The sequence below is a fragment of the Myripristis murdjan genome, chromosome 17 (genome assembly GCF_902150065.1).
Source record: "Myripristis murdjan chromosome 17, fMyrMur1.1, whole genome shotgun sequence".
NCBI classification, from domain to species: domain Eukaryota; kingdom Metazoa; phylum Chordata; class Actinopteri; order Holocentriformes; family Holocentridae; genus Myripristis; species Myripristis murdjan.
In genome coordinates, this window is record NC_043996.1 from 24,965,816 (window position 1) to 24,992,834 (window position 27,019).

At 41.9% G+C, this 27,019-nt stretch overlaps 3 protein-coding genes and 1 long non-coding RNA gene across 4 annotated transcripts; 2 read left to right on the plus strand and 2 right to left on the minus strand.

Moving 5' to 3' along the window:
* The first annotated feature begins 24 nt into the window (after window positions 1-24).
* Window positions 25-7,113, plus strand: mettl17 (methyltransferase like 17). Its single transcript, XM_030074937.1, has 14 exons — window positions 25-198; window positions 1,593-1,734; window positions 1,885-2,034; window positions 2,174-2,261; window positions 2,640-2,721; window positions 3,441-3,514; window positions 3,600-3,694; window positions 3,837-3,907; window positions 4,224-4,331; window positions 4,722-4,790; window positions 4,891-4,941; window positions 5,045-5,137; window positions 5,871-6,067; window positions 6,651-7,113. The coding sequence occupies exons 1-14, from the start codon at window positions 130-132 to the stop codon at window positions 6,757-6,759; spliced, it is 1,398 nt and encodes a 465-aa protein (XP_029930797.1). The 5' UTR covers window positions 25-129; the 3' UTR covers window positions 6,760-7,113.
* sdr39u1 (short chain dehydrogenase/reductase family 39U, member 1) lies at window positions 6,102-10,844 on the minus strand. The gene is made up of 6 exons (XM_030074938.1): window positions 10,691-10,844; window positions 10,048-10,154; window positions 9,352-9,434; window positions 8,928-9,049; window positions 8,482-8,634; window positions 6,102-8,200 (listed from the first exon to the last, which is right to left on the minus strand). Exons 1-6 carry the CDS (start codon window positions 10,704-10,706, stop codon window positions 7,770-7,772), a joined length of 912 nt encoding a protein of 303 aa, XP_029930798.1. The 5' UTR covers window positions 10,707-10,844; the 3' UTR covers window positions 6,102-7,769.
* A 909-nt stretch (window positions 10,845-11,753) lies between these two features.
* On the plus strand, window positions 11,754-12,997 carry LOC115375313 (uncharacterized). The gene is made up of 3 exons (XR_003929702.1): window positions 11,754-11,897; window positions 12,547-12,582; window positions 12,749-12,997. It is a non-coding gene; the product is annotated as an uncharacterized LOC115375313 (long non-coding RNA).
* A 1,347-nt stretch (window positions 12,998-14,344) lies between these two features.
* ltb4r2b (leukotriene B4 receptor 2b) lies at window positions 14,345-21,636 on the minus strand. The gene is made up of 5 exons (XM_030074678.1): window positions 21,559-21,636; window positions 19,088-19,675; window positions 16,169-16,369; window positions 16,029-16,072; window positions 14,345-15,052 (listed from the first exon to the last, which is right to left on the minus strand). The coding sequence occupies exons 2-5, from the start codon at window positions 19,664-19,666 to the stop codon at window positions 14,782-14,784; spliced, it is 1,095 nt and encodes a 364-aa protein (XP_029930538.1). The 5' UTR covers window positions 19,667-19,675; window positions 21,559-21,636; the 3' UTR covers window positions 14,345-14,781.
* Window positions 21,637-27,019: the final 5,383 nt, after the last annotated feature.

Here is a 27,019-nt window from a genome sequence, read left to right on the forward strand (position 1 = left end):
GGTTCCGTCTTGTCTGGAGGTCGGAGTTATTTTGTTGGAGGACCAGTTGAAGCCCAGCGTGCGGGGTTGGAAGTTGTGCGGGCTGAGCGGCGGGTGTTCCAGCTGTTTTAACGCAAGAAATCAGGAGATATGGCGACACGGACCTTTGGCGCGTGTGTCCTGTGTCAGCGAGCCGTCGTGCTGAGGATGACGTGCAGGGTGAGCTCACTTTAAATCGTTTTTATTTTGGAGCGTCATTGAAGAGGTCACACTGTTTTCAGACGAACTGTCCCTTTAAATCCCCTGTCCAGACTTGTAACCCCCTCCTGTTGTCTTTGGGTTCAATCTGACCCCATTCAGCGTCTCTAAATACATCATTAATATGTTTTTTTATTCCTCCATGTGTAATGGCTTCTCCTAAGTTAATTGGGACAACTGGGTCAACATTAAATCACCATGGTGACCTGTTTTCAATGGCTTGTACCCATTTCATCAAGATCAGTATAAAATCAGTATAAAACAGAAATATCAGCGTTTTACACGCATTGCTTTAGTTGTTTTGGACACTGATGAACTATGACATGCCATTTATAATCTTCAAAAAACTTACCTCTGCCTTAATCTAACATAATCACTCCTGTAGGAACATAACCACACCTGTAGTTAAGGTGGGAGGTGGGGGTGAGGGGGTTTAGCTAGTCAACAAGAAACATAACGTTGGGTAACAATTTTTATTATAATAATTTTCTGGAGTTTTAAATTACTGGGGTCAAATTGGCCCCAGTTGATAAAACCTGTGAGTAAATATGAAGGTAACAGGAGGGTCAATGACACGGTGTAGTCACTTGATAGGAAGTTCTGTGTATTAGTATTCAGTGCTGGAAAGAGTACTACAAATTGCTAGTCAAGTAGAAGTACTGCTACTCTGCTGATGTTTGACTGCAGCAGAAGCACAAAGTAAAAAGTGTCTGATTTAAAATGTCCTGGCAGTGAAAGTTATTATCTGTGATCTTTTCCATGCAGTTAGAAAACTCATTAAAATATTTTAAAGGTGCATTGCGTGAAATTGCAGAGTGAGGACCGTGTAGACTCAACCGGCAAACAATAAGCACATAATACAGTGGTTGAGTCTACACGGTTCTCCTCGTCAGGTAAACTCACTGCTGTTATTCTTCTTTTTAATCTACAGTTTTGCCAGCCGAGTCTAAATGGTAATTTGTAGTTTTACACTGTGCAGCCTTTATTGTGAAATCTGGGAATGACAAAAAGCAGAACCAGGTTGTTCTCATCTTTGTTGACTGAGCCTTTTATTGTGAAAGGCTCCACAATCTGCCATTGATCACCTGTTCTCTGTAATGGATGTGATTTACAATGTAGTGAAGAACAGTACTCAAGCAAAAAATGCACTTAAATAAAAGTAAAACTACTGACTGAAAAAATAAACAAAAAAGTACACAAAAAGGCTACTCACTCACAGTAATATGAGTAAAAGTAATTAATGCCTTCCACCTCATTGCATTGCTTGGATGACAGACTAAAGGTTATGCATTTTGGGTTAATCAGGTAATAATGGAGTGCTATTATTATTATTATTTTTTGCTGCTTATTCTCAGGGAATGAGTGCAGCAGCACAGCCACAGTCCCAGGCTGATTTCTTAAACGGAGCGCCGCACAGGAAGCACCCAGGGGCGACCAACCTGAAGACACTGCGCTTACCCGAGGAGCTGCAGAGAGCCGCCCAGGCCATCGTTCACAGTAAGTCAGCCACACAGCCACAGCTCATGTCTCAAAGTCTTCACATTCATTTGAGAAGGTCCTGAAACGCTTTTGGTGCTGTGTGCTTTTTTTTGTGATTGTGCTGATTTGATGTGAGAGTGTGCTTCTTCATTCTCGGTGGCCTTTAAGGAGCCCAGGTGCCGAAGCTGACGGCGCGAGCCCACAGCCTCAGAAACTTCCTGTGGAGCCGGAAAAGAGCAGCCGAGGACGAGACGCTGAGGCAGAAAGCCAGGAACCTGGAGAAAGCTCTGTGGGAAAAAGCCCGAGAGAAAGGAGGAGGTAGGTGACATGTAAAATAAAATAAAATTTAAAAAAAGATCCAAATATAATAGATTATACAGTAATTAGAAATAGATTATTTTATGCAAGGATTTGCCACTGATGTGTTTATTCTAAAAACGCGTGCTCCGTATTGCAGATATAGACGAGCAGCTGCTGGATATCCGCATTAAGAAGAAAGTGCTGTCAGAGCTCAAAAGAACGACATATCACTGGACTCCCATAAAGTAACTCTACTGCTGTTTTTTTTAAATGGATAATAGCTATAAATTTAGCTGGCCTTTTAACATTTTAGTATTTTATTGTTGGTATATTGCTGTAAGATCTCCAAGAGCCAAATTTCCTCGCCCAGCTCAAAATACAGTCCTGTTGTATCCACCTATGCACAAACCTTCATTTTATTAACATTTTGTCTCCATAAACTAGACATTCACAGTTTTTAAGTACTGACAATCACAATAAAATGCAATAAAACAAAGCTTGTGGTTGATTTAATAGTTTGAAATATTGAGGATTCACACTCTGGGCCGTGTGACTGAGGATTTGTCCTTTTTCATAGCCGCCGCATTGATGAATATGTGTTGTCCCCTCTCTGTGTATCTCAGGTACGACGAAGAGCTGGGTGTGATTTACATGGTGGCTCGTCTGGCTGGAGGTTACGCTGCCGTGAGGCGAGCTCTCAACGAGGTGGGGATCACAGTCCTTCACTCTCCGCCGATCAAACTTTTGGCAGGAAAAGTCGGTTTGACTCGACTGGGCCAGACGCATGACACGCACATCTGACAGGAAAAGGGAGAGGACTGTAGTTTGTGCTGCGTTTAGTGACGTAGGAGAATTAGTTGGGGTGACTTTATGGCTCAAAAATAAAAATAATGATCATGATTGCACCCATTAAACTGGTGCATTCATACATTACACACCTTTTACCCTCTACTCATTCCCTTTTAACGGTTTTATTCCTTGAAAAGTCAAAAACTGTGCCCTCAGAATGATTTTGTGATGATGATAATAACAGTATAATAACAACAACAACAACAGTTATAATAATAATATTTTATTTACATAGTACCTTTCATACAGGGGGTGTAGCAAAGTGTTTTACAATAAAGTGAAAAAACAAGAGAATAAGATAAAACCAGGCAATTTAAAACAAGTGCCAAGCAGTCAATTGAATAACAAACAACAGAGGCAGCAAAAGAACAAATATCAGTAAGAAATACAATAAAATTATAGTGACTTGACCTTAAGAGGGAATTTATTTGTATATTCTCATCAGAAGAAAACATGTTGGGGGAGCACCACAGACTAATTTAGCCATAACGGATTTTCATCATTTTTTTTTTTTTTTTTTTTTTGACCTCTGGTGTGTTTTCATGCCTGATCTTCTCTCTGCTGTGTGTCTGCAGATAAAGAAGAGAGATCCGTCCTTCGCTCCTCAGTCTCTCCTGGATTTTGGTTCGGGGTTAGGAACGGTGGTCTGGTCAGTGTCCACATGAGCGTCAGCGGTGTCTTTATCTGTCCTGTATGACGGCACGTCCAGTCTTTACTCTGTTTTCTCTCCCCAGGGCTTCACACTCGTGCTGGGGGGACAGTTTGAAGGAGATGGTGTGTGTGGACAGCTCGGGGCCCATGAACACCCTGGCAGAGCAGCTTCTCAAAGGCACAGACAAACTTTAGTTCATTTACTGTAACACCTCCAGTTAACAACAAACCTCCCTTTATCAGTTATTGTGCCATACTTTACAAGATATAATAGATTTTACGTGAAAATCTGAGATTGTTCATTTTTTTGTGTTGAGCAGGCGACGACGAAAAAGCCGAACCTCACATCAAGCAAGTCTATTTCCGACAGTTCCTCCCTGTTTCGCCCAAGGTGAGCTATTAGCAGAAAACCTGACTCTATATTCATTCGTAATAAACATAATTAAACAGAAATAATAAACAGAAATAATAAATAAACCGGTTTTTATCGCATGTTGCTTCAAAGAAACCACCAGCTGAAAATTTCTTTTGCTGTGTGGATAGGTGAACTTTGATTTCCAAAAATGATTCAAAGCCAAATACTCCCATCAATACACAACAAAAAAAAGCTTCCCTTTAAGAAATTGTCTGCATGCATGCATGGAGCGGCGATTATTGATAAGTTTTGCGTAGTGAAAGCCATGACAAGGCCTCGTGTCCCCCTCCAGGTGCAGTTTGACGTAGTGGTCGGGGCGTTTTCCCTCTCAGAACTGCCCAGTAAGAAGGAGCGAGATGAGATCCTGTTCACTCTGTGGAGAAAGACCAGCTCATATCTGGTTGGTTGAAATAATCACATCACACCACCTAGTCTGTATAATGTGCATACCTGATGCTGTATTTGCTCTGGCCTTTTGGACTGCACGTGAAATCCCGATCTTGCTTCAAGTGCAAGTCTGAACTGTGACTCTGTGAGTTTATAATGTGTGCTCGAAACCATTTTCTTGCACATAAATGAATGAATTTTATTTATTTTTTGTGTATTGTCTTGCAACCCAACTCTTACTGGATTATAAGACACCATTTACACCATTAAGACAGCATTTAAACAATATTTGTATCGCTAAAGCTGAGATAAATATATCACGAAAATGTTCTCTGTCTGCAAATCCCATGTTTTCTCTCGATAATCAGCGACTGCAAAAACTTTTCATTTCATGTTGTTGTAGGTGTTGGTTGAAAATGGGACCAAAGAAGGCCATCAGATGCTTATGGAGGCCAGAGACATTTTATTAACGGTACTGCGTTCAAATACTTTGTGTGAGTGTTCCTGATGTAAAATAATGTCGATGCGGTCATTTGAAGCAGACTGATGGTATTCTCTCTCTCTCTCTGCAGAAGAAAGAGAAGTTCCTCTTTGACACCAGAGCAGCATCAGTGTTCGCCCCCGTATGTGTTCACACACCCGCCCTGATGTTAAAACGTCATGTGTTCATTTAATCAGCGGTGTTATGATTACATCCCCTTCTTCTGTTTTCCGCTGTGTTTGTAGTGTCCTCATGAACTGCCGTGTCCCAAGTTGGCCCGTCTGTCCCCGGTGCCCTGCAACTTCCAGCAGCCCTACCACCCTCTGCCGTTACCTGGGGTGAGACAAAACCCTGGAGGATTACATGATGGGTTACTTTTCTGTCTGCGTTCTCTGAGAGGCCAGCTTATTATGAAGGATTATGGAGGATGTTTTGGAAATATGCCGCTATTTGTCTCCCCTCGTGTCGCTCTCCCTTCCTCCTCCAGGCTCATGTACTTTCTGACATTGTCTGATACATGATTTAGAAAAAAAAAAGACACCAAAGCACTTCAGCCCGTAGATAAAAGAGGCACAGGTTGAGGTAATAAGTCTATGTGTTGCTCTCCACACACAGCTTTAATTTGCTGAAGAGGCTTTCATATCTGTGGCGTAACACCAAGATTAATCTACTAATGTGAAAGATTGTATTTTTTTGTTTAACTTTGTTGCTAAGCTCTCAGGCTCCTTCTTGATTTTCCATTTTCTGTAGGTGGCAGCCTTTTCTTTGTTCAGCCATGGTACCTGTTACTGCTCATGCTAACTACTCAGTTCCTCTTACTCCCTGTGCACCAGAGGATTTCTCCCAGGAAAGACGCAACAGACACTGAAAGTTTAGAAAAGCAAATGTTACCGTTGTCATGAACCAGTTATAGGTTAAATAACTGTTTTATTATATGCGGCAGTGATAGAGAGTAGCAAACGGAAATGAATTTTCTGAAAATGTCAGAGCTTAATACTCTAACAAACAGATAAATAAAACACTGAATAACAGATGCTGCATCAACCTTATTGCTTTTTTTTTTGTCCCCAGCGTCCTGATCGACAAATCGAGAAGTTCAGCTACCTGATCCTGGCCCGAACGGATGGAGTGGAGGCAGAGAAAGGAGGTGTGGACTGGGCCAGGCTGGTGGCACCGGTGCTGAGCAGGTCGAGGCACGTCCACTGCCAGATGTGCTGCCCTAACGGACAGATCCAGCAGGTGGTGGTGACTGCCAGAAAACACGGCAGGTAAAAAAAATCACAGACACTGACAGGGATCAGCTGAAATCACCTGAAAGTTTTTCGTGAACTCATTTTGTGACTCATAACGTTTCACACCTTTTGAAGCTAATAGCCATAAATCAGGGTATATACTTTTTCATAGAAATAATCCTCCTCATGCGCTTGCGATGCCATTTTGTGCACAGATCCAAGCACTGTGTTGAATTTACACTTGCTCCCGCACCCATACAGTGGATCACATTTGCAGTTAATCATTAAGTGCAACAGAATTCAAAGTACAAGAAAGTTTTTGAAATATTATCGGCTGAAAAAGTATAACTAGTAGGGCGGGTGAGGCTGATTGATATGAATTTTATTTAGATTTAGTACTTGGGAGGTGTTGATTTCAAATTCTGTCTGTGATATTGACATTATTGTTGGCATTATCAGATTAATGTGAATACAAAGAATACAAAAAATATCTTATCTTGGAAAAATGTCTCATCTACATTAGTGTTAGTGTTGTCTGTGCACCTGTTGATGCACCGCTACATTACTTATGATCATTTCCTTGAATTCTGGTGAATGTGTTGTATTTTTTTTTTGTCAGAGATGTATATCGTTGTGCCCGGAGCAGCGAATGGGGAGATCAGCTGCCAGTCATCCAGCAGCAGGAGGCGGGCGTGCAGAGTGACCACCCAGAAGAAGGAAAGGAATGAACCTCACAACTACAACCTACTGAGACTCATCATTTGTTAGCAAACTAGAACATCTGCATTTATTGACAAAGAGCCAGCACACTGTCCACTTTAAGTACGCCTCGTCCTAGATTTCCTTACTTGAATGTTGTCTAAACCAAAACCCGTGAAGTGTCGTCGTGATACTTTGTCAGATGTATTTTGTGGACAGAGCAGTTGCTTGGTAAAACGCTGACTAACCTGTTATCTGATGTGTGACTGTAAAGAATACTACAGTAAAAAAATAAAATATCCTGTCCAGCCAATAAGCAAGTGCCACATTCTGCACTTCACCCACTTTTATTGTACACCACTTTCAATAAATCATATTCCATATCAAACATCCTGGACCATTCTGTGAAGATAAATCTGACGTTTGAAAAGTCCTAAGATGGAAGTTAAGTCATTTCCTCACATTACTGCACTTCACATTAACATTTAAAGATCACGTCCCATTCATGAGCACCACCGATTGGTCTGATATTGGTCTGACTATCATTGCAACCTGCAACTGATACCAGCATCCCACTATGAGCCTTCACTGTGGTGCATATGCTGATCAATATTGCAGGAACCTTTTAAAAAATGTTCACCAACAGTTTGTTGCAGAAGTGTGTTGAAGGAACTGAGGGAAGCCATATCCAGACTGTCACGGAGGGCCAGAGATGTCCCGTTGTGTTTGTTGAGGCTCTAATAGTGCAGATGATGTTATCTGCACCTTCCAGCACATCCCACCTACTGCAGTCAGCAGGAATAAACACTGGAGGAACAAACGAAGGCTAGAGCAGAAAACAGCTGAATCTACACTCCAACACTTAGTCCTGTGTCAGAAAATAAATCATTTTGAATTATATAGAAAATCCTTGCAAGCTGTCATCAGATTTGAAAACTATGAGATTTCTGCATGATCATGTTTTATGAGTTTACGTCGCTGTTTGGTTATGGTTAAGTTGTAATTATTACAGGATCCTCTCTATATCTCTCCTGATCCATTAACTCCCAACAATCTCCCTCAGGGCTGAGGTCAAGTCCGGGTACTTGTACTGAAACCCGGACTCTAGAGTCCTCTTGGGTTTGACTTTCTGGCCCTGGGTCAGGACCACGGCCCTCTCGGAGCCCATCAGCGCGTTCATGACGAAGCCCGGCACAGGGAAGATGGTGGGCCGCCGCAGCACCCGGCCCAGTTCTTTAGTGAACTCGTAGTTGGTGTTGAGAGCAGGAGCGACTCCGTTGAAGACCTGGGGCACGGCGGGCGGTGATGTGTCGGTGGGGGGCTCCAGGGCGTGGGCGATGATTCCTGCCAGGTCCGCGACGTGGATCCAGGGGAACGGCTGTCTCCCGGACCCCAGGGTGCCGCCAAGGCCGAGCCAGAAGGGCAGCAGCATTTGCTTCATGGCACCACCATCACGACCCAGCACTGCCCCTGGTGGACAGAGGGAGAAAAATAGGAACTGTCAGGTTGTACACAGAAACACAGCTCTCAGTATCACCATCAAAATACTGCAAGACCAACACAACTTATACTTAAAATGCACATAATTTGTGTGAAACTTAAGGCAAGATTATTTGGTAAAAATTAACCCCATTTTTTGCAGCAAAAATTGCAATATCTGACTGAATACCAAAATTCTGACATGCAAGTTTTCCCTGTGTAACCTGAGGTAAACAGTGTATTTAGACTTCATTAGCTCGTTTTGCACAAACCGGGCCTGATGACGACTTGCTTGGTGGTCTTTGCTACACTCTCAGGAAGACACGCCGCTGCCTCCCACTCCTTCACAAGTCTTGACAGGAGATCAAATGGTGTCCATGAACTATCCTCTGTGTACTCAGCTTCAAGACTGGGCTTGTAGCATGCTGTTGGATCCAAAAGCAATGGTTTTGTCGCATGACGTAAGTACAGCACCGTAAAACTGAAACCAAACTTGTCTATAGAGAGCGTGCAGAGGATTTGCATTTAGCGAAAATATGGAGACGATGTTTCGTATGGCTACAAATACCGCCACAGTCTACACTTTCAGATATCAGCCCAAGTGAGCAGCTAATTATCAGAAACTCCATTCACACACTACACTGGCTCTAAGCTTTATCTTTATTTTATTTAGCAGCAATTTGGGATTGACAACCTGATCATTTTGACGGACACGTACCTACACCTGTCACCAACACCCAGGAGTGAGGGGGACTCGGGGAGGCAGCGATGGCTTGAGCAAGAGTCTTTGTGGTGTCGATGCGACTGGAAAACAAATCCTTCTTATAGCTCTCGTTCCACCTGAAACAAACAAGAAACAGACAGGTTTTAATTAAACATGGCTGAGAGGGAGGTCCAGGCAGCACACAAAGCCTGGCCCAATACACAAAAAGCTCATTTATTCTGTACAGACACTGTAAACAGTTTATCCACCCTTTAGCCGGCATAATGTAAATTTTCACAGTTTATCCAAACAGCAGTCCAAATGCTAACCATTTGTGTGGGATGTATTGAGAAATTCTGAGCCATGACTGAGTGAGGAAAGTATTCAATGACTTGTGCAACCGTGTTTGGTTGTAATGCGGGCTCTGTTTGTTGCTCACCATCTCAACGGGTTCATGAGATTCTCTCCAGCCAAGTTGACAGCGCCTTCACATGGAGGAAGGCCTCTGGACTCCAACTCACCCTGCAAGGCACAGAGGAGGAAATCCCGTAAATCAGTAATCAGCAATGTGAACACTGTAGGTGCCATTCACAATAACTATACAGGGGTTTGTACATTGGTTTTGTATTTGAAGACATGATATAAAATTGGGCAAAATACTCAACGGGGTTAAAACCAGAAGACATACAACATAGGGGTGTAAAGGTTCAATAAACAGTTTGATTTTACACCCCTGATAAAAACAAAAAACAAAACAAAAACGAGATGGAACAAATAGACTTGCAGGGCCATGCAGACTAGCAATAATAAAATGGCACTGGCAATGTGTCTCTCGACTATGGGCGACTATTTTTTCAGCCCCTCTTGCTGTTTAGAGCTCTCATGGACTTAGGAATAAATGACTTTGTATTGTTTCCATGCAAACTCATTTATTCCCTCCCAGCTGTAAAAAACATACACACTGATCCATGTTACAAATCCACCAGCAGCTCACATACAGTACAAATACATTCACCTCAGTCTGTCACTGTGGTGTGGTGAGTGCCATCTCTTGCTCTGGTGAATAAGAATTACCAGGATGACAGCATGCATGATTGCTGATTCTGTATTTTAAATCAATCTGTGACCACCTTACCCATGTTATCTTCCCTGGACCAGGCTGCCGGGATATTACTGTGACTTCATGGCCTCTGTCCCGGAGCAGGCGAGTCAGCTCACGACCAACAAACCCAGATCCACCTCCTTCAAGGAACAAATAAAGAGGAAATACACAGAGAAATTGAAGGGGAAAACTTAAGAAAAGAAACATTGATGCATACAGTTACCAGGTTAGCTACTGTTGACTAACATGAGAAAAAAAGCTGCTTATGTGTATGAACTCTGACATCACTTATATGAAATGCTGATAATAAAAAAAAAAATACATGTAAACAAAACAATCAGAAGGCAGGACTTACTACACTGCTGACAGCCCAACGCGCATGCGTACAAGACATGCTTACAAAACTGCACTTTTACCACTTTGGCATCATTTTCGTCAACATGACATTTGAATAAGAATGAAACGGTGCGAAAGTCATGGACCAACACGCACCACGCTAGTGTCCCGCTGTGTTTTCCAGAAAAACAAACTAATAACGCGGATAAAAACACTTGCGGCGCTGCGAAGCTAACACTAGCTAACGTTAGCTGGTCGCATTATGTCACATTGACCTTTTCTGTTTAATGTAGACGCTGAAATTCTTCTTAAAAACAAATAAATAAATAAAGTCACGTACCTATTAAGACTCTCATGGCTACCAAATGACCGTCCGCTGGTGAATGATGCTGTCGTCTGTCGCTGCACTTCACAGCCTTTATCGATATGAACTATCAATACTCACTGCTGCATTCAGTGAGGGGAGTTTCGCCTTTTCGGACCAGTAGAGCTTCCGTACCCTCGACTGTGTGTGTATTTAAGTTTAAATAGTTTTGGTTGTGTGAGATAACATCCGCTGCCCCAACCAGGTGCAAATCACTGCTCTTGCCACACACAGCACACTGCCGTCCAGGTATTCCCCATTACTTGTCCTTTTACAGAATAGTTTTCTTTACAATCTGTATTTCAAGGCATGAACAAAAATAGATCACAACATGGCTCACAACAATAGGACGCATTAAGACAATAAAACACAAAGTAGTGCAAAAAAGGGGATAATACAGCAAAAACGGATTAAATCTAACCAACATTATAAATAATAACAAATAAATAAAAAATAAATAAAAAAAAAAAACGCAAGTGTATGGCAACAAGCTTTAATAAACTAAATTTGATTTGATTGTCTTTTTTTTTCCAGGAAGAAATGGTTGACATGCATTGTTCCAATTCCTTCATGAATACAAAGAATTGAGGGATTTAAAAAAAAAAAAAATTGTGAACTTCAGCAGGAGTTCAAATTAAAACGAATAAGAAAAAATGTGTATGAACATAGCAATCAAATATAATGTCTCCGTAGGGAAAGAGTAAGAAAGAGCTAATGTCACAGAGACCTTTCTGTGGGTGGATGAGCTGAAACATTTGATCATTTGCTGAAGGAAGGTTACAAGGGATCAAAAGTGTAATGCCTTATTTATACACAGCTTATTAATAAATTGCTCTTCCTGCAGTTTCTTCCATTGCTCTATAGGTCTGCATGGAAAAATCGCATCATGCCATCATTATCATCATACCATAAATTTGATTGTAGTGTCTAGTATTTTTTTTTTTTTTTTTTTTGATGCCATTGTGTGTGTGTGTGTGTGTGTGTGTGTGTGTGTGTATCAGAGACGACAGAGCACCGGAAGTTCAGTCACGGGACGACAACAAACACGTGGTTGTGATGAGCAGATAAATTGGGCCGCAGTCTCATTAGCGGTCTTTTCCTCCTGTTGCAGCCGTGAAGAAGGCTCTTTCTGCCGGGCTGCACAGTGACGACCACCGGCGTGTCTTGTTGACCCTCCTGCCTGGTATGTCTGCTGTGGTTTATCATCTGATTTTGTAATTTGGCCATTAATATCTGTTTATCTATATACGTGCGTGTTTGCGGCGTCTTCCTCTGATGTAGCTCCCGTGTAGCAGCGACCGACCTCATGTTTGACGCTAATTAGCGGCTAAAACCAGTGCTGTCTCACAAATACCAGCCACATTTTAAACTATACCTCTTTGTTAGTAGTCTAAATGGAGGAAATGATGCAGTAGTTATTTGTAAAAGTCGACCTGGCTCCAGTTTGCTCAAGTGGGCCTGAGCGACAAGGAAGAGCAGCCGTAACGTGACTTTGGACGGATGTTGAACGCACCACGCCGCAGAAAAAAAAACTTGCACTCAAACGCAGCGCATCTTTGCGGGATAATATTTCATCTTCGGCCGGCAGCAGGTGCACTGAGCTGCTGCTGCTGCTGAAGAGGGAAAATTATTTCCAGATGCCGCCGCAGCCAGTCTTTTTTTAGACCAGCTCTGCTTCCGAGTCAAACCCTGTAATGATGATGATTTGCAGTCCGTGTTTCACCTGAAGCTCATGATTACACTCTTACTGCACTGATGGGTTTGACCACGCTGAAAATTTGAAGTTATGTCATTTGTGTTACTAGTAAAACTAAAAGTCTTTCTCTTTTCAGCTTGGAGCAGCCTGAGCTGGATTTCTTCAAAATGAGGTAAAACTACAATCTTTCATGCCACAAATATTCTCTTCCGGTTTGAGTTGAATGCATGTGCTTGATGTGTCAACAAAAAATGTCTTATGTGTATTGCATGTACTTACAGCATTTAAAAGCACAGTACAGCAGTTTATTGACGCCCTTTGTATTTGTTTGCCTGCAGGTTTTGGACACTGAAGGGAATCCACCTTTGGGTCAATCTCAGTCTGGTATTAAGTTTCTCAGTTAAAAGTCAAGATAAAAAAGCTGAAGTGCTGTGTGCAAGCATTGACTAGTTAACTATATTTCTGTAAAGGCATAATTCTGTTGTAGTTTTTAAAAATTATCCTGTTTGACTTGTGAGAGGAACCAGTTGCATTGTTTTGTCTCTGTAAAACGTTTTTGGTCAATAAAACACGACTAAACAAGCCTGTATGAGTCTTCATCTGTTTTGGATACAAGTATGTGAATGCTGTAAAACTTGCAGTGGCATATTTGAAATGGATTGGATGGCGCCCGATGGGAAAGTGGAAGCTCTTGGGCCACAGTTTGGAAAAGGAAGTTATTACTCAGTGTGAATGTGCCTGAAGTGGTTACCCTCCCCTGGAAAACATTTGGATGAGCAAATGCCAATGGCATTGCCACCAGGGAGTTTGTTAGTTCTGTTGTGGGTTTTCATCTACAACACACCAAGCTGGCTTATTTTAGTACAACTTCAATTTGTGTTTCATAATAAATACCTTATATAATTCTAATGGGACTCTAGAATGACAAACAGCTGCTGGAACATGTGAATTTGAGGTCAAAAGCTTGCATATGACAGGACTCTTGTCATGAGTTGTTTTTTTCTTAGTACATCTTATTTTACAATGTGCACAAATTGCAAAACCCTGGCCTTGAGAATGATGTGAAACTTTTAAGACTTGTCAAGTTCCCCTAAAGTGCTGTGGCCCTGATTGTGGGAGGCAGCAGTACATTGTTTTAATAACAGGTTTTCTTTTAAAACAGAGCAGATGATGTGCCGCTTAAAACAGTGATAATGATCTTAGGTGCCACATAGAAATTATGAACCTGAAAATATGGAAATCCCCAAATGTGACTTGCCTGGAAATGTTGGCATGTGGTAACACTGCATGCCCTAAAATGTAATATGTAATGTCAAATGAATAATTAATTGATTTGCTCATACACTACTGAATGTAAGACAATGACATAAGACAATATTGTACAACTAAACATAGAATACACCAGAGTTTACCTTCTCTATTAACTAGACCAAACTGGCTCAGCGACAAGCATTTCAGACTCATGTTTTTTTTACACACATGGAATGCATGATATATTTATAGTTGACATTAGTATTCAGTTCCAGAGTTTAAAACAACAAAACACAATAAATAAAACGCCTTTCGATAAGTGTAGACAAATTGTTATATTGCTTTTGATTCCCCCATGAATAGTAAAAAAAAATTACATAGGAATGCAAGGTAATCAACAGTAATCTGTGTCAGTTTAACGTGCGAGATTGTGGCCCGGGTGTAATTTGCTCAGTGTACTTAGGACACCTTGTAATGCCTGTATTTTTCATACATTCAGTGTTGATAACGAATAAAAGGAAAAAGACTTAGGAGCTGTGTCTTTGGCCTGAAAGTGACAGCAAACTGCACGGTACAATTTGCACATCAGGGCAAAATAAAATGTACCTTTCCAGAATTCCATGGGGCCTAAGGCTGAAGTGATTTTTTTCTTTTGTCCATGTAGACTCTTAGTTAATTTTTTTTTTTTATTTACAGGTCATATATATACAAGTCCTGTACAAGCAGTGCACTTCCCTCTGTCTGCGTGCTTGACATACAGTAGAACAGTACCTTCACAACAGGTACATTTCACAATACACTATTTACAACACAAACTACATTTACTGTAGAATTGCTGCACTTTGTGTCTATATATTATGTCTATGCTCTACACATTGTTTAATTTCTTTTTTGTCTGCATTACTGCTCTTTTTGATAGTGACAGTAGAGCGAGACAGGAAAGGTAGGTGAGAGGAAGAAGGGAGGACATGGAGCAAAGGGTCCAATCCGGATTTGAACACAGGCCGCTGCGGTAAGGACTCAGCCTTGATTCGTGGTACACGCTCTACCACGTGAGCCGCCGCACCACCACTCCACATCTTATTTCTCCCATCTTCAGTCTGAACTGCTCATAGAAAGCTCATTGTCCATCGTGTATAACGGTCTTTCCAGTGCTAGCCGTGGACTCCATGTCTCTGAGTCCCACTTGAGTGTCCGAGGCCAGTGACCGGCCCTTTCTGGTCCCAGTTTGGTCCAATGATGTGCCCTCAAAGAGCCGCGCCATGAAGGCAAAGCCGTTCTGCTTGATGTAGGATTTCCCGGCGAAGGTGTAAAGGACGGGATTGGCACAGCTGCTGATGAAGGCCAGAGCTGAGGTCACTGCACGACTGGACTTCCAGATGTGATCCAATCTGCAGAGAGACAAAAAAGGGTGAAGAGGACATCTCGGTCAACAGCAGACACACCGAATGACTGGAGTTTTGTACTAATTCATGAAACACAAAGTCTGAGTCCAGTGACATCCCTGAGGGCTTAACTGAAAGGTTTTGCTCTGAAGGTACAGGAAATAAAACTGTTGTCTTCTGAATTTACATCTTTCAGAATATCAGCATGGGAGATGCTCCAGAACAACCAGGGGAGATACATGGATTTCCATAAAAATTTATTTTCCAAAGACAAAATACACTTCCCATGCAACAGGCAATATTATATCAGTCATCTGGGAAAAATAACTCCCTATCATGGAGTGCTGGAAACTATTAAGTGGAAGTTTACACTTCTAATGTAAGTGTTTTACATTTACCCCACAAGTGTTTTGATAGATTTTAAGGTCATGCATCGAGAATTGTGAATTAAACATGTTAAATAAACGTTGTGGAGGGCCTATGATCTTCTTGGAAACCCAAAATGTTTCACTTGATACTCCAACACATTTCCTCCGAGCTGTCCAAACTTATCAACAACAGTCTATTTATTATGACCGAATAGGCTTCCACTGCTTTTGATCTTGTCCCTGATATTCAAAGTTTTACTTTTCACTGTTACTGTTGAGACTTTTTAATGCTGTTATTGTATATCTGTGGAAGTCTTAAATTTCCCGTTGAAGACCTTTGGACGAAAAAAAAAAAAACTAATCCGTGAGAAGGGGTTGGAAAATGACGCCATTGCATTTGGGGGAAGGAAGACAGAATTTTTGGCTTTTGGATATTTCTTAAACACAAAACCTGCCTTTTAATGCTTCTACTGGCTTGTACTGTAGCGTTATTGCTTGTTTTGTATATGCCAACAGTATTCTCAGTGATAATGCCAAAATATTATGAAAGAGTGAAAAGCTACAAGACCTAAAAAGACAAAGCTGGACTGTCAGTAGTTAAAGTTGCAACTTACTTGTCCCTCATTACTGATTCCTCTGAGAACCACTCAGCCGCCACCTGGAAGGACCAACATATTCTCAGCATTCAATCAAACGACTGGATCATTCATTGACGTTACATGATAAATGAGACGGCAAATATGCAATCACACACCTGTACCATGTTGATGACATGGTAGGGCAGCCAGAACACGCCAAAGGTCACCACAATAGCCAGGATGAGTTTCTCACTGCGGACCTTGCGTTTGAACTTGGTCTGCCTCAAGCGTCTCAGAATGAGGACGTAGCTGGTCACGATCACGGCGTAGGGGAGTATGAATCCAGCCACGGTCTCAAGGGAGTACTGGAACCTCACCTGCACAAAGGAAGTGGGATGACAGACAGACAACAGTGATGATTACATAATGAGTAATGTGGCCTCTACGGGCAGGAATGGATCTGTCGAGGCAACACAGAGCGGAGGCAGATGACGTCAGGAAAACGTTCATATCTTAGTCACGGACTCTTCATTAAGTGGACATATTTTTTTGCCATTTGCTGTGGCTGCTCTCCTCCACTCCACTTTTATTATTACTTTTGATTGATGATTATCAGTCAAATGAATGGAAATGGTTATTGTAATTGTTGCCACTGAAAATATTTAGGTCATTTTTGAGAGCGCTTTATCTTAGGACTACTTGGGACATAGGACATTCTGCATTGTCTTTTTATTTTGTTTTCTTTTTGTGTGTGTAGCTGGAGGGATTTCACTGAACATTATAAAACATAAGAAATCTAAAAGACAGGAAACAGGCTTTGATGATTAGTTAGGTGTGACTTATTTTAACAATCTATTTAACTGCTAAAAAACTACATTCAGACAGAAAAATTATCTTCTTTAGCTGAGAAAGACTTGAAATTAAGCAGTGGTTGTGCTTGATTTTACAAAACAGAAGAAGAAGAAGAAGAAGAAGAAGAAGAAGAAGAAGAAGAAGAAGAAAGCAAAGATACAATGACAGTTTTTTGGGTGAAATGAAAAGTATATTTTCACACAGTTCTGACGCTACAGCTATGCTGCAGTGGAGTTTTGCCCACTTGTTGTGATGTTAATATTTTGAACAAATCTAGACATGTCCTCTCTCATCCTGTTCGGGCTTCTGAGTGTGTGTCTAAATTCAAAAACATCCAGATGTACTTAGACAGGAACTACACTTCATTTGCAGTGTTGGTTTTTAATATTTTATGAGGTGAGGCCATGAAATTTTTTTTGTAAGGGCACATCTCTTACGTGGATTACACTCCTATAATTAGTACAATTATGGACTAAATGAGAGTGATTAGTGTCTAGATATAGGGAAATAAACCCAGCACTCTTTCCTGTCCCTCTAACATCCCAAATCATCATTCACACTCAAATTCAAGCCACAGTTACACCTGATCTCCCTGCGTCTGGTAAGATATTTGAAACGTCACCTGATCAGATCACTGTGCAGCACGCAGCATGATCGAAAATTTTAAGGAAGTTCCTTTAAAGTAATTTCCTACAGGGCTGGGCAACCAGAGAAACCTGACTCAAGTGTAGATCAACGAGTTTGACAAGCAAAAAAAAAAAAAAAAAAACTTTCCCGCACACTGTGGCTTTATTTCAGGAACAATAGCTTAATCCGACACGTGTAAAACAGAAGATAAATCAAAGCTTCAAAATTCCCCAGGTCTCTACTTTTTTTTAAATCTGAAAAACTACAAGGATAAAGAAACTGCTTGTTAGGGTAAACAGAAATCTCTGCTAGGTTGGTATTTTTCTACCTAAGCTGTATTAAAATGTTGATTCCCATTATTTATAATAACATATCCATAGTCTAACTTCGTTGCTCGCTTTAGAGATGAGAAATGTGCTACTGCTGAATCATTCTGGTCACTTTCAACACACTCCAACATAGCAAACGTCTTCAACCTCTCACAAACTAAATGTCCTTTTTTTTTTCTTTTCTTTTTTTTTTTTTTTTTTTTTTTGAAAATGCTCCGCTATGTTTGGAACTATTTTTTAACGATGACCTCAGCACATCCCAAACATGTGTATACTTCCACAGAGCATCACTAAGAGCAATTTGGAAAGTTGTAGATAACATTAACAGAACATAGCAGAATATACAAGCTAAAACAATACTAAAACCTACTGGGAAGCCACCATTCTGCAACCACTTATTTTCAGTGGACAATGTCAAGATGTATTTGACTGTGCTGTTAGTTTCATTTTCAAATATATAATTGACAATGTTTTTTTGAGAGGCCGAAAACGATTGCGCTGTGTTGAGACAAGCACAAAGCTGCAACAGAAAGGTAGGTTTTTCGTCACTAAAGCTATGTATGTGTTCTGCTATAAATGACAGGAGTCAACAGTTTAAAGCAGAAATTTGTATATAAATGTATAAATAGTGCATGTGCGTTTACGTTCCCTAGGTGGTTATCACTCTGACAGACATGAGACATTCCACCAACTCCACCGTGAAGCAACGGCGTGTGGAAAGTTACAAATTTCAGCTTTAATTTGTCTACCCGTTAATGTTGCCCAGTCAACACTGGGCTTAGTTAAAGCATTAAAGCAGCGGTTCTCAACCTGGAGTCCAGGGACCCCCAGGGGGCCATGAGGGGGTTCCTGGGGAGCCCCACAGAAAAACAGGGAATATTTTAATTTCACTTTTATGTCACTGACTTGAAGTTAGCCCAGTGAGAGAATGTATCAGAACGACCATTCTTTTCATAAGTGTCATTCTTTTTACTGTTTATCTGACATCTACAGTATAGACAGTCATGGAATAACTATTTCTTGCCAGATGGGAATCCGTGAGGCTACACCTTATCAAACACAGATCCATAGCCTGAAGCTTGGGGTCCTTTAAAGCGATGTAACACAGCTTACTAAAGCAGTAAAGAGAGCACAGGTGTTTCCAGTGACATTAATTAAGGTTTAGTTCCATTTAGGACCCTGGTGTTGTGCATGCCGGCCTGCCATGAAGGCTCTGGTGCACTCAAAACGGCTGCTGTTGAAAAAGGTCTATTGGAGCACTGCTATGAACAAATGGATCACACTTACCTGTCGCGCGTAATCGTGTTCGGGGGCACACACCACTCTTGTCTTATTTCTTTCATCTTTGTCCTCTCTCTCTTTTCGAAACAGCAGTGAGGGAATGGCGACGATCATCACCAGCACCCACAGGCCCAGGATCACCCTCGTCACGATCTTCTTGGTGGCCAGAAACCTCAGTTTCCTCGGCCACACCACGGCCACCAGTCTGTGCACGCTCATCAGTGTGATCAGAAAGATGGAGGCATACATGTTGGTGTTGCACAGGTAGAACAAGACTTTACACATGACGTTGCCAAAGACCCACGTCTGCTTGGCCAGGTAGACCACGAAGAAGAGGGTGAGTGCCATGATGAAGCTGTCGGCGCACGCCAAGTTGAGAATGAGGATGGTGGTAACGGAGCGCCGCCGGGCACGCGCCAGGATGCTCCAGATGATGAAGAGGTTGCCGGGGACGCCCAGAAGGAAGACCAAGGTGAGGATGAGAGCTCCCAAAGCCGTCGAGAAGTCATTGCTCACGAGGCTTTCATCCTCAATGTTTGTGATGTTGCTGGTGGGAACCGGTGCGGGATAGGTTGGGCTGTTCATGCTTTGATTCTGGAGAGAGAGAAACAAATAAAGTTAACGGGACTGAACAGGGAACCATCTAAGATCGAGCTTGTTCCTTTGAATGTCCTGAAGAGAGTTGCACAGTGCAGCAACCTCCTAAAACTTAACCTCTAAATTCCTGTCACCTTCCGCGTCTGTGGCTTTGTACTGAACTAGACCCATCACACTCCGAGTTTCTCTATTTTACCATAACACTGTACCAGAGGTGAGAGTGCTAGTTAGTGTGCAACCAGTGTTACCTCACTCTTTCAGGAAGCTGATAGTCACTGTCTGTTATGGCTGATGCTGATAAAGATGCCACTTCCATTTATCACAAAGCTCTTCTCACGCGCACACAGGATCTGATGTCACTGTCATTCACCGACTGTCCACCCAAAATGCAAGGGGGTGCAGATCAGATCTCTACCCAAAGTGTTTCTGAGAAACTGCACAGTACCCAGAAATATTTTGAGCTTGATTAAATCAGACACCACTGCCTTGTCTGTTTGGGCGCTCACTCACGATATTTCTGCTCTAAATCTTTGCTCTGCCCTCAGCAATCTGCCTCTGTAGCATCATGGGTTTGGTTAAATGTCTTTGTATACTGTATCTCTAGTGCCAACATGTCTTTGGACTGTCAAGATCTTGCATTATCACTCTTTAGTTTCTAATGTTGAGCGAATGAACAGAAATGGTCAGAATCAGGAAGGAACCAGGGAAAAACACTGAGCTGAGACAGAGTAATAGGAAATAAACATGAGGAAATCTTAGTTCCCAGTGTGTCCGTGGTGTGTTACTGTGCTGCTGGACGGCTGCCACTTTGACGCAGCCCCCCAAGTATTCACATCAGGCCCGCCAGCAAACGGTAGACTGGTACAGCATGCATAGACAGCATGCTAAAACATGCCAAATACTAGCAGCGCTCAGTCAAAAGAGCAAGAGTATTTCGACACAGGCTGATTCCCCTGTTCTCTCTTAGGTGTCTTCCTCCCCTCGACTGTTTCACACATGGAAATGAGTTGAGACGTGGACGGCTGAGGTCACACAATTTGGACTGTACTCAATTTGGTCCTAACTGGAAAGAGTCACATCCCTTATTTATTTGCTAGTCCTGAAAGACGTTACTCAGTCATATCAGTGGCCGACTTTGACGACAGTATAAGAATTACGGACATTAGGAGTGCAGAGACATGTTAATTGGGTCAGTGATAATATAGGATAGTGCGCATCCTGAAACGACCCTCCACAAAACCACATCTTCCCTTGTGAGAAAACGACATCACGGCCTAATTTCCTGAATAAATTCTAATTTCCTTGCTCTGCTCCCACTGAAGCCCGCTGTTTATTTTCCATGATGGATTTATATGAGAGTGAATGAGTAAACAAGTGAATCAAGTCAGGCTAACGTCACTAGTAAGGAACACACAGTCACAGGCAGCTAAATCCACAAAATCTGTCCGCTGAAAACTCTTATCTCCAAAACAACAGCTTATCAGGGATTAAGAGACACTTTCAGTGACAGTGGGCTCAAGCATCATAAATGATCAGTTCTACATTTCTAGCAAAAACACGAAAATCAATTTAAAAAAAATCAAGAAAGTTCTGAAAAGGTTTTGAAAGGTTTTGAAATTCACCATTATATTGCCAATTGTTTGACCTTGAGAGAGGCTCTGCATGCTGGTTATAGGAATAGGAAAAGTGGTGCAAGGTATAAAATCAATTAATAACTCGGAAGAAAACTTATAAAACAAATAAACAAACAAAAAATGTGTTGAAAAAGAGTCGAGCATGGATTTGAAAATGGATCAAAGAAAAGTGGAAAAAGGACAGAAAGAAAAAAAAATGGATTAATGGGTTGTGAGGTGTTACAGAGTGTTACAAGAGTGACTGACCTTTTCGGGGTGTGAAGACGCCCTGCTGCAGCTCGGGTTGATCTGACTCAAATATCCTTAGTTGCTTCTGCTTTCACTGATGCTTCTTCTCTTCTACTGGAAGACGTGTTTCGTTCACTCCATAATATACTGAACTATGTCCCGTCCCACAGGCTGCGACATGCTGTGCACAGAGAGGTGTGTCCTTCCTTAACGCCCTCCGTCTCTCTCTCTCTCTAACTCTCCCTCAACTTCTGCTTCAAACACAGCCTCTTTCAAATCTGATCATCTTGTGGAAAGCATCACAGATGTTAACACTGTACATATCTATATATCTATCTATAACTATATCTACATCTATATGTGCGTGTGTGTGTGTGTGTGTGTGTGTGTGTGTGTGTGTGTGAGAGAGAGAGAGAGTCCTAGTTTATATTTAAAAAAAAAAAAAAAAAAAAAAAACTGTCAGAATGTTTTCCTATAGATTTCCAGTAATCATGAATCTCAATATTTCTGTGTCCTGAGGCACTTTTGATTTTCTGTAAGACCGTTGTTGTGTAAGCTGAGGGAGGATGGATGATCAAAAGTGACTCAAACTCTTGCACAAGCTTGTTGTGTCATGGATGCAGAGTGCACAAGCACAAACACGCATACTGAGATCTCATACACACACACATACATACACACACATGCACGTTCACAAATTCACTCAAGCAAGCACCCACTAGCTCTACACTGAGAGGAATGCTGCTTCCAGATTGGAGAAGGAAAAGAGAGAGAGAGAGAGAGTGGATGATAAGAGCTGAAGCTGAAGTTATGGCTCTGAACGGGTCAGCAATCAGATGCGTGCTCGTATGCATAAAACGTATTGTTTAGTTCACCTGTTTTGTCACGCTCTGGATGTTCCTTCTGCCTATCTTTATGTTTTGTTTTGTCATTTTGATCCTGGGTGTTTTCTGTTGTTGTTACTATTTTTTATTCACGTATGTTTCTCACCTTCTCCCTGCAAAGAATTTAAAGTAAAACAAAGATTTGGTCAGGGAAGAGCCGAAGCTGAAGCTCAAGGACTGATGGAGCCCGTTTGTTTAACCTTAATCCGTCCAGGGACAGTTTGCCGGGTGTGTGTGCCCTTGTTCAGAAACGTCCCACTTCACATTCATGCTGTGTTTTCTGTGTCGGCTTACAGTCTGGGGCCACATTCACAAAACATGCTCCTCACATCGATCCAGAAAGGTTAGAAGAAAGTTTAGGAAGTTCAATTCAATTCTATTTTTTACTAAAGGTTGCATGAGTTACTAACCACAGCTATGTAAGAGCAATCTGTAAAACATGCTATGAAACTTAATATTCTTCAGGCAATAATCTCTTAAATTAAGTGCTGATTCATTTGATTCATCAATTGATTGACTTTATTAATTCCTGTTTAAAGATATGAACAGTTGTAAGACCTCGGTTGAATTTCATCATGTTAAAGATCAAAGTTGAGGATGAACCAGGTTAAAAATGCAAGAATGGCATGAATGCAACTGAAAAACATATCAATAACACAGCAGTTCTCTACATCATATATGCATAAGATATTCAGACACCAAAGGAAAGGATGAATTTTCCTGCTAATGTGCCTCCAGGATATTCTGATTTTTATTTATTTATTTTTATCTATTTATTTGTTTTTGCCTAATGAACTTTATATCGTGATAAATTAGGCCATTTCATGTATGCCATAATCATGTTCAGCGTAATATTCACAAATTATATACACTTCACTTTTCTGCTAATGTTTTCCCAAAGCAAGCAATCATATTTTAGAGCTCCAATATCATTTTTACTACATTTGCCTCCCTTTTATCCAGCCGTTGCTTTCCATTCCACTACAATAAGATAATGGACTTTCAGAGACTTCAGACTTTATTCACACCAGTATGCCATCACTGTAATAAAGTCGTCCACATTGGTTTTCCTAAAAGCAGCAGCACTGTTGTGTTTTGATTACTTTAAATTGAGCAGAGTGAAACGCTCCCTCCGCCAGGGAAAATAGTCCCCAGGGAAACACTTGTTTTGCACAGCCAGTTCTCAGTCCTGTGGTTTATGAATGGCAACCACTTTGTTTGCCGCAGAAGCACGATATTACAAGTTGAATCTTACAATAAAAAAAATTAAATTTAAAATCAAGGGATGTTGATTTACTGTAATGGGCCCCAGGACAGGGTGGCAGGGACCTGGAAAAACACTGTCGTCACCTTTGTCCTTACACAGCGCCACAGATCAAGACTCTGATGCTATTTCTAAAATATACACACAGTACATACACTCATCCATTATCTGTTTGTATGTGCATGTGCAAAATCTGTGGTGGTGGTGGTTTAACTGTGAGAAGTGTATGGTTCTAAGTCTCAGTCAGTGGAGGCAGGAGGTGCTGGGTGCTCTGGCGTCATGGAGTCTGATGGTCGATTGTGTGAAAGAGCCCCCCCAGGCGCTTTGAGGCACGTGGCTCGATGTGTCTGTGGCTGAACGAGCTCCTGAGACGACGAGAGGGTTTGTTCATGACAGCTCCCATCTTTCCTCTCGTTCTCCTCTCCATCACTGCCTCCACACCGTCCAGCTCCATGCCCACCTCAGAGCTCGTCTTCCTCACTGGCTTCCCCTCTTGGCACCACACGCCCCGATGCCACCTCGACAGCAACACCACAGCAAAGAAAATAACACCAAACATCCAGAGCATCCTAGTGCACATGTTCAAGGACCTGAGCCTCATCAGGACGAACAGCCTGCTCTGTCCTGTCCTCACTGTTGTCCAACATGCCCACTTTGCTCCTGAGTTGCTCCTCTAGGAACTTGTGTCCATCATCCCCACTCCCTCTACTATGGTGATATGGGTGGTGGGCCTTTTGCTGCGTCAGAAGTCCTTGAGCTTGAATTGAGGAGAAAGATGAAGAATAGGGAGAGTAATTGGGAAAATACAGTCCAAACTGGCCCACCTTGTCAAGTATTATAATGAAGGTCCAAGTGTAACTTACCTTCACGGGGTGTGAAGATGCCTCTATCTCCCTCTCAGATTCTGTCTTTGTACTTTTAACCTTTATAATCTGATCCTCTGCAGCACAACGTCATCACAAGTGTTTCTGCAATAAAACGACACACATGATTCCCATTTTATAAACAAACTAGTAAAAAAAAAAAATCCCTACATACAGTAAATTTCCTTCTATCATCAATCAATAGATTTATTTGTATCAAGGCACTTTTGATCCTCTGTAAAACTGTTGTTGTGTAAGATAAGGGCAGATTATCTAAGGTGAATCAAACCTGAACAAGCTTGTTGTGTCATGCATGCAGAGCATGCGTAAACACATACATAAAGGGGAAATACACTCCCATTGGGGGGGAAGTCGACTAATTTTCCTGCTAATTTGTGTCATTGCAACAGTCATTGCATTTTCATCATGTTAAAGATGGGGGTTGGGGGGCTAGCTCTGATGATAATAAAATTCTGGATATTTGTAATTTTGTTGAATATTAGCACAAAATGCCAGCTATCAGACATCAGTATGAGCTATAGGGGAGGGAGCCTTGGAAGGAGCCAAGATAATAAATGTGTAATGACAAGAATGCAACAGAAAAACATATCAGTTCATTTCATCTGTACAATACATTAACAAAACAGGTTTTGTCTGTCTTCTGCGGTCTAAGCCTTTACCATTTTCTAGTTTCAATCAAGTAAACACTGGTACAAAACATTTTTGTCAACACTTTTTTTGTGTGTCTGTCTAAATTAAAAAGTGTTTTCCCCCCAGAAAAATACCACAAAAATTGCTTTAATTAAAAATATCCTTTAATCTGTCATGCCAATTGGGTTGCCCAACGTTTTCATCTTATTTCCTGTAATCCGTGCCCTCGGGCGGCAGAGACAGAGAGGAGCATTCAGGAAAGTTACAGTAAAAAGTGTTCAGCATTTTACCACATGATGGCAACACATCCACAGGAATCCTCTCTACCCTGCGTCCTGCTCTCATAAACTCCACATTCACCCATTCCTCCAGCGTGTTGTACACCTCCATCACACTGCAACAGTACCTTTAAATAATTTATTAGCACCATGAGGACCGTCTAAGCCCTTAGATTCTGAGTTTTAATTTTCCATTTATAAAGCCACCCAGTGTCTAAATGACTAAAAATGTGCCTACGTTACATATAAGGACCCCTTTTTTTTCAAGTTCAAGTTTGACTTTATTAGCCTGGCACATGGATCAGAGTTCACTAGAGCTTAGGGAGCTCAATCCTCAAGAGCAACTGCATATAAATAACAACAGCACCCTGAAAATGCAAAAACACCACGCTGCCCAAAGGGAAGAGACGGGCTAGTGCGTCATGTGAGTTCATTCAGGATGTTTTACAAAGACTAGTTAGTGGCTTTGATAGAGTGGCAGCGCTTTTTTTTCCCCCCTCTACCCAATGAGACTTGAACATCTTGAGACCACTCCAGGATTCAAGGCCTGCCCACACAACCCCAAGAGGATGACAGAGAGAGTGAAACAAGCCCCAGTTACACTCCAGTATAACATAAGCCTAATGACTGTGAGAACTAGAGGAGGGGGAAGACGGAGGAAAGAGGGGAGAGAGAGAGAGAGAGAGAGGGTAGAGGGTGAATAAGGAGCTCAAGAGAGGGAGAGAGAGTGTGTTTATTTAAGTTTTTCGTCTCCCGACTCAGACAGAGAGCAGACTACAGAGGATAATGAGAAACAGATCTTTCGCGTCAAGGAAGGGAGGGAGGGGGAGTGAAAGAGAGAAAGAGGGGAGGGGGGGAGCTGGAAGAGTCAGAGAAGGAGGGACAAGGAGCTGGTGGGGAGAAGAGAGGGAGGTGTGTGGGGGTAAAAAGGGGGAGGAGAAGGAAGAGTGACAGCCAGAAAGGGGGGCTGTCATGTTCAACGCCACAGGAAATAGGCCCTCTTATGTTCACTAACTGACAGTTAACATCACGGCCCTCGTGGCCAGCTGGCCTACAATACCAGGTTTTGGAGACGGTGAGCAGCTCGCCGTGAGTCTAGCTCATGACCGGAATGATAATTGCATTGTATTGACCTCAAAAGTGTGCCACGCAGTTATTGATGCAGGGACGGTGGTAACAAATTGGACAAAAACTTCATTTTAGGGGGGGTGGGGGAGCCACAAGGAAAATAATCTCAGATGACTCAGGATAGGACGTATGCCAGCGTGAATATCTTTGGAGGGTGCTAAGTTTTAAGATTTATGCTTATAGTGGTGTTGGAGGCAAATGTTAGCAGAGAAATGAAATGACTCTGACTAGGGAGAAATCTCCAGCAGTGGGGGAAGAAGGGGCTTGGGGGTTGGGGAGGGGGATTCATGACTGACAAGCAGAAGGTCCTATGGGGAATGAGTAACGGACCAACTGGGGCTGGGAAACCCACCCAAAGGCAATTAAGGGTAAAGGACGACAAAAATATTTGATAAACTTTTTTTCTTGAAC

What these genes read in the sequence shown, in the direction of transcription:
- ltb4r2b (XM_030074678.1), bottom strand. Translation starts at nt 19,666, where the DNA reads ATGAACAGCCCAACCTATCCCGCACCGGTTCCCACCAGCAACATCACA. An exon ending in AACACGATTACGCGCGACAG is followed by an intron (nt 16,370 to 19,087) that starts GTAAGTGTGATC and finishes TCCTTTGTGCAG; the next exon opens with GTGAGGTTCCAGTACTCCCT. An exon ending in GAATCAGTAATGAGGGACAA is followed by an intron (nt 15,053 to 16,028) that starts GTAAGTTGCAAC and finishes GTCTCTCTGCAG; the next exon opens with ATTGGATCACATCTGGAAGT.
- mettl17 (XM_030074937.1), top strand. Translation starts at nt 130, where the DNA reads ATGGCGACACGGACCTTTGGCGCGTGTGTCCTGTGTCAGCGAGCCGTC. An exon ending in CGCCCAGGCCATCGTTCACA is followed by an intron (nt 1,735 to 1,884) that starts GTAAGTCAGCCA and finishes GTGGCCTTTAAG; the next exon opens with GAGCCCAGGTGCCGAAGCTG. An exon ending in ACCCTCTGCCGTTACCTGGG is followed by an intron (nt 5,138 to 5,870) that starts GTGAGACAAAAC and finishes TTTTGTCCCCAG; the next exon opens with CGTCCTGATCGACAAATCGA.
- sdr39u1 (XM_030074938.1), bottom strand. An exon ending in GGTGTTGGTGACAGGTGTAG is followed by an intron (nt 8,635 to 8,927) that starts GTACGTGTCCGT and finishes TGGATCCAACAG; the next exon opens with CATGCTACAAGCCCAGTCTT. An exon ending in GCAAGTCGTCATCAGGCCCG is followed by an intron (nt 8,201 to 8,481) that starts GTTTGTGCAAAA and finishes TCTGTCCACCAG; the next exon opens with GGGCAGTGCTGGGTCGTGAT.